Here is a 10,700-nt window from a genome sequence, read left to right on the forward strand (position 1 = left end):
ACATCTCCTTTTGCATTTGTTATACATCCCACACTTGCATTTCAGTAACTTCTGAATAACAGTAGACCTTCTAGCTTAGCTTATTTTGTTGACGTATTAAATAACCCACAAGTGTTCTGAAGAGGGTTGACCCTGTTGACTTTTCTTTAAAAAGTAGGCAATTTATATAAAAAAGGGAAATCGTAAATAAGTTTTGAAGTCAAATGTTATTGCACTGCAGACTTTATTGGCAACTATCCAGTGGAAACAGGATGCTGAACTAGATATATCTTTGGTCTGAACCATCAGGGCTCTTCTATTATTAAACATTACAGTTGGATCCTATGCATGTAGTCTCAATCCTATTCTCATTCAACTAATGAAACTAAAGGGTGGAATGATACTGTTAATTAAGGGGGTGGTGGCTTTACAGTATTTATATGAAAGTTAAGGGCACATTTATTTATGAGGCTATTTAGGTTCAGTCGTCCTTTATTTTTAACATTCAAAGTAATACTGTATGTATTCCACACTTTCTTCAATATAAGGTTTTCAAAATTTTAACTGACTGCAGCAATGATTATAAAATGCTTTGCTATAGAAATTATAATTTAGGAAAATATTGTTTTAATAACTAGTTGTTTTAAACACTATCACATCATAACACACTTTTAATATCATTTACCAATATGCTTAATTTTCTCTCTGATAACTTCATACTCATGGGGCCAGCGTACTAGATTCAGGTGTCCAGCTGCAGGAGACAGGCCATATAAATCTCGTGGTTCACGAAGCCGTGGCACCCATTTCCCCGAGTTATATTCCAATAAAATCTGTGTGGTCCGTGGCAAAAGTTGATCATAAAAAGAATCTATAAGATTGGGGGGGGGGGGAGAAGGCATTGACTCGTTTTGCCTTGGATAACTTAAATTAGACAGCCAAGTTGTCTGATACAATTGAAAAGAATAATCTCATCTGCCTATCTGACATCATTCCTGTACTGTATTTATTTTTTTACTGTATATATGAATTGCTTTTCCTCCAAAAGGAGCCCAGGGCTTCTATCTTATAGAACATGAAGAAGCTACAATAAAGCAAGCATAAACAAATAACCACAAATAAGCTATAAAATAACAAGATCATTAAAACACAAAGTTCATTTGCAGCTGCTGGGCATTAAAAACAACAAAATATCAATCTGTATAAGAACACAACATTGCAAAAGTAGCAACTGTGTTTTTATAGTAATTTATAAACAGGTCCAGGGCTCCCTTATCAAATTTCTTTAAGGAAGAAAATGCAGAATTTGCTTTCAAAATACTTGGGTGTGTGGTTTTGTTCTGTTTTGCAAGTGCTATTATTTCTTCATTTCTATTAGCACATACCCTTTTTAGGGTGGCTACTTTATGCCTCCAGTTTCAAGGAACTCTTCTCATGCCATCATCACATCACAGACAATTCCCCACTTGTATGTGATCTACTTGCACACACGCAGCGCCAGCAACATAGCAGTGTGGAAAGAACTGGAAAGACTTCCTGGCTCATGAGGAGACCTTCCCCAGAGCCCAAAGATGACGCCCTCTTCAGGCTCTGGGGAGGGTCTCATCGCAAGCCATGAAGACTCTCCAGGGGGCTTCCACTTATGCACATTTCACTGCATAAGTGGGGAGTCGCCTGTACAGATCACAAAAAGATTATTACCACATATGAATATTAATATTATACCACTACTAGATTTTGACAGCGAGTTATCCTCATGTCTGACACTAAACATGATTTATTTAGACTTTTTTTTTGCAACACTGCATGCTAGAACTTTGCTGTGTTCCACCTAGCCACTAATTCTTCTCTACCCAAATGCATTTAAATTCACTAGTTTGACAATGAACAACGATATTCAGACCTGCATAAAAGGCACACCGCTCAAGATCTTCTGTTAAAAATGGGTTAAAGGGATCTTCGTCCTAAAAAAAAAACACAGAAAAATACAACAGAAAGTAAGGTCACGTGTTTCTTGCACACGGAAAGTGGACAAAAATATCTGAAATGGGACACTGTGCACTCAATAACAGTGACCATTATGATTCTAAATAAAGAAATAATTGAATTTATTTTTGCTAACTTTGTACTACAGTGCAAATAAAACCAAGGGGGTATCATCATGAAAGAGAACAGATTGCAGGCTTTAAAATATGAAAAATAGACACACCATTAGAGACCTTAAATAAACAGTTTAATAAACAGTATAGCAAGAATTGTTGGATTGTGAGCAAAGATGTAAGTAATACCTCCCTTGTAAGTCAGATAAATGAGTTGGTTTCCCCCCACCCCCAAAGACTGTATAGACTTCTAAACTTCTGCTGAATCTGTTGTGCATGAGTCCAATGAATTATGTTAACTGCTCATTGCATAATATCCTGCTGTGAATTTGGAAACATGTGAGAGGATTAATAGGGCCAGAATGATTATAAATGCTCCAAAGTAGTCAGTGGTGAAAATCAATACTTGGAATGAAGTACATGGTTTCCCTTCTCTCTATTTTATTTTCACAACAACACTGTGAGGTACATTAGGTTGAGAAACAATGACTGGCCCAAGGCCACCCATGGCTACATCGGAATTCGAACCCTAGGCTCCTTGGTCCAACACTCTAACCACCACAGCACACCAGCTAGACCATGTTTCCTCTGGCATGGATATTCCCATTCAGGGATGGCAAACTAAATTTTCTTTTACATTATATTCTAGAATAATGTATAAAACTGAAGACTGAGCATACCGAATTGTAATCATCACTGGTTATTTGTTCTATGTGCTGCTTGTCCTTATCTGAGTCTTCGGACATAATCTCCTGAAACCAGGCCTTTTATTTTTCCTCCACAGACTGTAAAACACATAAAAATCAACTGTGAACTCTATGGCAACTTTGACTACAGCTCTTGACACAAACAAAAAGGAGGCATTAGGACCCCAGAATCCTGTGGGTTTTTTAGGTGTTTCATAGCACCAATCATTTTGACTAACTAGTATTTATTATATAATGAAATAATACTTTTCCAGCTCAGAGGCATTTTTCCATTTTAAGCATAGGATGTGTGAGTTCTATTACTGCCCTATGTATCACCTAATAGGTTTATAACTGAACAAAGCATAAATCTCCAGATTATCTGTTTATTATAATTTCGCTATGCACAGTTACAATTATAATTTGCCCTTGCTTTTTGATGCTATGTAGGATGTGTATCAAAAACAACAGTCTCGGGCCTTCTTGGATGGCACAAGAGCCCCTGAGCATGGCTGCCCACCAACTACACAGATTATGAGAAGTTGATGAAAACATCGCTACTATACATCTTCCTGGCGAAGTTTATCCTTGATCAACCCATATAGTGAGGTAGTTGTCTCCATTGTCAGTCATAATGTTGCTGCAGGCAGCCAAAAATAAGCAGACTCAAGAGCAATGTTCCACATAGAAGATGCTGCTGATTGCTTTGGAATTATTATAATCGGGACTTTGATTCTGAAATCTTCATTCTCCCATTTAATCTTTTCTGCAGATTCCCAAAAAATAACTGTGGGTAGCCATTGATACAGATAAACAGCTTCTAATTCCCAGAGGGATAAATGTGTTAAGTCTCTTCCACCAAAGCCAACCAATAGTTTAAAGGTAAAGGTAAAGGGACCCCTGACCATTAGGTCCAGTCGTGACCGACTCTGGCGTTGCGGCGCTCATCTCGCTTTATTGGCTGAGGGAGCCGGCATACAGCTTCTGGGTCATGTGGCCGGCGTACAGCTTCCAGGTCATGTGGCCAGCATTGGGCCATTACTGATGAAGCAACATAATTTTTTGTCAGCGTGTGCCAAAAGCATTGTAACATGCTATGAAGATACAGTGAATTACTCCTCCATAAGTTTTGAATTCTAGTTGTTAACTGATTCTACTCTTGAGCTGATTATTGACAATACCTATTGATCTATTTCTGCAAAACAATAGTATCTGTCTGATGCTACCTTCTCTGTTTCTGGCAGATTATGGACAACACAGTATGTGGTTTTGCTGTGTGTTAAGATTTATTTTCCTCAGTAATGTAGGAAATGTATCACTTTGAAAATCAAACATTTTGCTGAGATGTATCATCTTCACAGCCTCCCTGCCAGAATGAAAAGGGGCAATAAAGCTTGCCTCTCCTTGTACCCTGTCTGTGTAAGACAGGGCTATTAAAAAATGGGAAACAATTTCCGATCCCCAGAACCCACTTGAGGAAATCATAACAACTGTAAAAACAAAGGATGGGAAGAAAGAAAAGAAACATTAACAGACAGCAAGAACCTATGTTGCTCTTAATCTGCCAATAAGCAGTCAAGTAGCACCACAAACACTTTCTTGTTTTGCTAGGCAAAAGTAAATCAATAGTGTTGCCAATAAAGGTCACATTTGACAAGGATGACAGTTTCAGCCCACACTCATTCTGTGCACTTATTATGTATTCAGCTACAACCAGGTACCACTTAAATTATTCAGCTACAACCAGGTACCACTCAAAATTTCAAAGTGAGGGACACTTCTAGAGTTTTGGCCTTTATTTCAGAGTACTGTACTGTAGAAAAGAAATATTCTGGAATGAAAGGCATATTCTAGGAAGAACCTAAGCAATCACAGTTTTTCTCAGCCCTCAGGCTGTAAGACACGGTCAGCATTTCCATTAAAATGCTATTCCAGACATTTATCAAGGTTCAACAGTTGTTTTCAGTTAAGGAGGAATGCATGGAGGCAAACTGGCATACTACAAGTCCCGTGCATGGTAGAAAGCTGGACCTTGCCTCAAATGCACTATGTAAGCATCTCCAATACCCCAAATGCAACAATGTGCACACGAACACATACACAAAGCCGTGTTTGGGAACTATAGACCCAGGGGCCAATACTGCCCTCCAGGTCTATAAACTCTCCCCAGGCCCCGCTTTACAACCTCAGCATTTTTGCCTGTCTGGATGGATGACAGAAAAGGCCTCTGGCCCCACCAATCACTTGCATATGGCCCTTGGAAAGTGACTGTGGCCCCTGGAATGTTTTCCCCACCTCCAGCCCCAGTGCAAAGGTTTGCCCAGTGGTATCATCCGGGGAGTTAATTCCAGGGCACTATTTAACAGAATGAGAAGCGCCCCCAAATACAGCAGTACTGTACTGGATAAGCATATTTTGAAGTTAGTAAAGTAATAATACACTTTATCAACTCCGCCCCCCCCCCCACCATTATAGCCAGAAACTAAAATTATTTCACTGCACCACTGAGTTTACCCTGAACTACCAAGCTTGGGCACTTCCAGAGGGCTTAACACTGAAAATGGGTCATTGAGGTATGGCAAATAGGTTGGCAACCAGTTGTTTAAAAACAAAGGACGTGCAGGATTTTCCTCCGGGGAAAAAAAGGAGGCCTGGATTAAATGGGAAAGAATCACAGGCTAGCATTTTGATGCCAACGACGTCATGTGGTCGCTGCAAAAGAGAATAAAAAAAAAAAACAAACAAACGGTGGGTATGAGGAGCACCTATCCCATTATAAACACCAGCCCCCGCCAGAGCAACAAGGCTCGGTAAAGGTCACAAACATACGTGTCAGGAGCCAAGAGGCACCTATTCCCACGTTCCTGGAGAGCTGCACCTGGTCCCCCCCATTTCTGCCTACCCGCCTTTCAGTGCCACAGGCGCCCTTCCGTTGCCCGCACACCATTCATGCCCGCTCCTCCCTCACCTTTGAATGAACGTGTGAATGCTGATTCCCGGGTTCGGGGGTGGGGTGGGGAGGAGCCGGGAAGTCCCTAACCCCGCATGGCTAAACCTCAACCCCGCCCTTGGCGGAAAAGCCCAGCCGCCAAGTCAAAGCGCAGCGAGGGCGTGGCCTCGGCAGCCTCTTCGGGCCAGTGATGGCGGCGGGGCTGCTGCTCCGAGCGGAGGAGGCCGAGAAAAGACGTTGCCACGGCAACCGCGAACCGCTCCGTTCCTGGGTGGAACTGTGGCCGGTCCCCCGTTCTCCCCGCCGCCGAGAGCAGCTCCTCCGTGGCTGCTGGTCCCACCATCCCCTCCCTCTATTTAGATCTGCTATCTGACAGCCTCCCCGTTCCTATCACGGTCGTGTGAGTGGAAGAAACTCAACAGGTGAGGTTCCGCCAGCTCTGCGGAAAAGCCCCACCTGTTGGATTTCTCCCCCTTTCGTTCAAGGTGCAGGAACCTCACAAGGGAATGGATGAAATGTCAAGCACTATGGACTATGCCGAGATGGCAAAGCTGACTGGAAAACTCAGAAACCCAGAGGACAATTTTTAAAATAAAAGAATGGGAAAAAATTATAAGTTATTTAGGAGGTCACTGTAAGCAGATGGAAACAAAGGCAGGATTTTGATTTCACTTGTAGTGTAAAAATTACGATGGATAATACGGTTCGATATAAAAATTGGAGTATGGATGAATATGCAGTAGTAGATGTTTAAAATGAGACCCCATGGAGGCAATGGGGCGGAAGTCTGGAGATTCGGATAATCTCTTTATATACTTTTTTATTCTTTGTTTATTTGTATTTTGTATTTGTAAAACCAATAAAAAAAGATTTTTTAAAAAATCAGGGAAGCAAGTATACTTGCCATCTGGGAGTGTTGCCAAGTTTCTTTATTCTAAAATCCCAACACAAAGGGATGCATTCCAAGAGAGGAAATTTTCCCAACTTACTGTGCCCACCTAGGAAAAAGCAACAGGCTAATAAAGATATTTACTAAGGATATTTAAATAATTGCCAAGCAAAATCAACATAATAAATTCAGCTGGGTATATATATTCAACAGAGGAGGTTTCCCCTCAGTATTACACCATCACAGCAGGGATGGTGGTGGTGGAAATCACCTAATTATTCTAGGTGCTCAAGGTCTTGCCTGAAAACAAGGCAACCACTTTGCGTAGATATTTGAGGTGCATTGATATTTCTTCTGAGTCAAGGAAACGCAGGCACAAGGCACTGGAGATGTAGGAACGGAAATATTTTTAAAGACCACTCATTTTGTTCTGTGACTCATTGGTGCTGCCAAAGTGGGGACAACATGATTAAACAAAGTCCTTTGTGAACTGGAACAATAACAAAGCACTAACAGTTAAGAAAGAATGAGAAAGCAAGATTAAGAAAGGGCAGTAACAACAAAGAATAGATAAAAGGAAACAAGTGACAGGATTACTGTATATATTTTGTTTATTTCGGAAGCTTTGTTTTGGACCCGTCATGTGCAGGAGCAAACATCTAGCCACCTGTTTTTTAAAATAATGAGAAGTGGGAAAGTGTAGGAATAGGTGCGTCTACTGTGAAGCAAGGCTAATATTCCATCTTCCATGTCCAGATGGGAAATTCTCATTTAAAAAGGATTTGAAATAATGCACAAAAGCTAAAAGTCATTTTGATTGATCATTGAAGCATCTATGTGTAAAGATGTTTAGGAAGTCTGTTGTTCCTTGCTGGATCATTTTACATCTAAAACTTTTACAGATCTAGCATTTTTCATAGCTGTTAACATGGTAAGAGACAGAAGTAGCCCTTCTAATAAATGTATCTCCAAAGTAAGGAAATTCAAAATGCAATTTAAAATTCTCTTAATAAGCTGCCACTCTTTGGGGATTGTGTTGTTTAAAACCTGGTATTAGTGAAAACGTTATGGAAAAAAGCAATGAAGGATTTAGTGCTTATGAGTTTTAAAAAGTAAACGGGATGTCTGAATCATATGAGGAAAAAACATTACTTAAATGATAAACTTACCTTTTCTGCGGTATAAATCTATGAGTGAATGCTACTATTACTAATAATCATATGAATGCTTCTTCCTGGATGTTCTTATTTTCAAAGACTTTGTCTCATGGGGAGCTCACAATACGTCCTTGTGCAAGCCAGCAACAAGCACAAAATGATCCAGACTATGAAATTCAGAAGGAAAGAAATCCACCTAGCTTCCCTCCCATGGGTCTAGCCTTGTGACATATGGGAGATGTGAAACAGTATAGTGCAGCAGCCATTCTTTAGGGTCAGTGATATGGAGCTGAGCTGAGGTGCTCAATGGATATTTTAGTGAACCCGGGCTTAGCATTCAGTTTATGTTGTGCTGTTAAAACGCATCCATTTCCCATGGAGCACCCAGGTCAGCACAGATAATATGACATACAAAGAATAACATTCCAAGTCCCAGTTTGGTTCATCATGTAAACATAATTATTTCTCCTGTGACTGCCCAGAAGCTCTGAGTCATTCCTCCTCTGGAGCTTTATATAATTCAAGATTTGGATTGGCAGTTTTAGACTCTGTGTCAGATATTGCTGTTTCCACTGATGCCTCAGAAAAGGCCAGTTCATACTGTTACTTTTTTGCATGCACTGTTAGAGCACTTCAGCATGTATCCAAAGATGGATCGTGTAAAATAGACAAATCGTGGGAGGGTGTCTCATAAATCATTTATCTTAGCACTTGTGGTGCCCATAGTGATACAGTTATGGTAATGACATAATGCACTCCAGAGAACTTGCTACTGTATTGCAACATTACCCTCTTTCCTGCCTGGAACACTTGTACTTTGCTTCTACTGAACTTGCAATCTGCCACCCATTCACAAAAGAAAATGGGCATGTTTGTTGGTGGATAAGACAACTTGGCCACTCACTCTTTGGGACTCAAGGCCTGCAATCCTAAACACGCTTACATGGGACTAATCCTGATTAAACTGAGACTTAATTCTTGAGTAAATATCCATGGGGGTAGGGTGGGTAAGCTGTTAGTGATGTAGAGGCTGGAGGTAGACCATTTAAATGTTTAAATGTATAGTTATTTTTGTGGGTATCAAATCACCACAGAGCCTAGGACTTGCCGATCATCCCCGCGATGGGGTGAGCTCTCGTTGCTCGGTCCCTGCTCCTGCCAACCTAGCAGTTCGAAAGCACGTCAAAGTGCAAGTAGATAAATAGGTACCGCTCCGGCGGGAAGGTAAACAGCATTTCTGTGCGCTGCTCTGGTTCGCCAGAAGCGGCTTAGTCATGCTGGCCACATGACCTGGAAGCTGTACACCGGCTCCCTCAGCCAATAAAGCGAGATGAGCGCCGCAACCCCAGAGTCGGTCACGACTGGACCTAATGGTCAGGGATCCCTTTACCTTTTTAATCATCCACCATCTAGCTAAGATCTAGCTTCATTGTTGGGAATGTGGGAAACCAGAAGCTGATTTCATGCATATGTGGCAAAGCTGTGATTATGAAGATAATGAAGCGGGCTAGACATAGGATGGTAACAGACAGAGAGGAAATTACTGTAAAAGCTATGACAAATGATCACCATTTGTGATCATTTGTCTGTATGGAGAGCCTGGGGTAATGACACAGTGCGCCTTCCTTTTAGAACCAATAGATCATTGTTTCTAGCAAGTTTTGAAGTCAAGGGGTCTTTCCAGATAATAGCCAAAGAGTAGGGCCAGGGTTGCATGTGACCACAGCTGTACAAGGCTGGATCTAGACACATCAAAGAAGTGTTTCAAGAAAATGTGTTGTAAACTTTATTATGGGAAATCATGTTGGCGAAAGATGGGACTCCTCATTGCCATCTGGTGTCACAGTTACAACGCATATAAAACGCTTTTTCTTTACTAATGTAGCTGAGTCCCAAGGCTACATATTTAGCAATGTAATAGTTGCCATACAATGGATCACTTGCAGTATTGTTGTTTTTGTTGGTGGAGGAAGGAGTATCTAGAGGGTCCTCCCCCCGGTAACCTACCCTTCCCCACTCAGTGTTAAAATGAGCCTGCAAACCTTTGTATTTTCAGAGTTTGCATCCAAGCTCCTTGTAAATTTTACCTTGTTGAAAGTAATTGGATTGCATCAAACTTCAGGAATTCCATAGCAGAGAAACATTCCTAAAGGCCCAACTGATGTGCACTTTGTTGTCTGAACAGCATCTGTGGCATCAGAACTACACAATGTGAGGAGGGAGAGTTAAACCCTCCTCCCCAACCAGTGTCATCCCACTGAAAATCCCAGCCCTCCTACTTCCATTCTTTTTCCATCAGCCCAAAGGAAAGGTTCCATACAACCTACCTTTTTCTACCAGTTGTTGCTGAGGCCGTGTTTGCAGTTTTAAAAAAGCCTAACTTTGAAACAGCTGTTTTGTGCAGATTTGCTCTTCCACAAAAAACAGCTGTATTAAAAATAAAAATTGCCCTAGCAGATACAAGAGGCAAGGAATAGAGAGGAAAAGAAACACCCTTTCAAGCAAGGAAATAACTCCAAACATACATATTCTTTAAATTTGTTGCTGGCCTTTTATGCAAATCTGGTATATTCAAAATATTGTATTAAAGGAAATGTGTGTGTTCACTTTTCAGCTAGATTTAGCTCCAGCAGCTCAAGTGATCCAGCCAGCATAGCTTTCTAAAAGCAAGTGAGAGCAGCTGCAGACACCCGCTTAGCAAAGGCGTGGAGTGGCAGGGGGGGGGGGAATGATCCATCCTGTTGATTATACAGCTTATAGAGAAGTGACCAATTTTCAGTTACAGTACTTGATCTGAGATCCTGAGACAAAGAAGGCCTCTCCTCCACTCTCTTGGAAATGGAAACAGCAATCTATTTTTTTTAAAAAAGGCTGCTGTTTTGCGTGAATCTGGTTAATTGAAAATGTTTAATTGCAAAAATACTTCCACATTTTTTTTAG

At 41.0% G+C, this 10,700-nt stretch overlaps 1 protein-coding gene across 3 annotated transcripts in view; it reads right to left on the reverse strand.

The window, feature by feature from the left end:
* The window catches only part of AGBL3 (AGBL carboxypeptidase 3), a 32,563-nt gene extending 26,628 nt beyond the window's left edge, over positions 1-5,935 (reverse strand). For 2 of the 3 annotated variants that reach the window (XM_081928572.1, XM_081928571.1), the window contains exons 1-4: positions 5,733-5,935; positions 2,759-2,863; positions 1,883-1,943; positions 665-850 (exon numbers count right to left, since the gene is read on the reverse strand). In XM_081928572.1, the coding sequence (XP_081784698.1) occupies positions 665-850; positions 1,883-1,943; positions 2,759-2,824 (313 nt within the window). In that variant the 5' untranslated portion in view covers positions 2,825-2,863; positions 5,733-5,935. Of the gene's footprint in view, positions 1-664; positions 851-1,882; positions 1,944-2,758; positions 2,864-5,732 lie in introns of those variants that run through there. The other variant, XM_081928573.1, reaches the window with a different exon arrangement.
* Between the last annotated feature and the right edge of the window lie 4,765 nt (positions 5,936-10,700).

This window comes from Podarcis melisellensis (assembly GCF_964234715.1).
Source record: "Podarcis melisellensis genome assembly, chromosome: 10".
In the NCBI taxonomy this organism is placed as follows: domain Eukaryota; kingdom Metazoa; phylum Chordata; class Lepidosauria; order Squamata; family Lacertidae; genus Podarcis; species Podarcis melisellensis.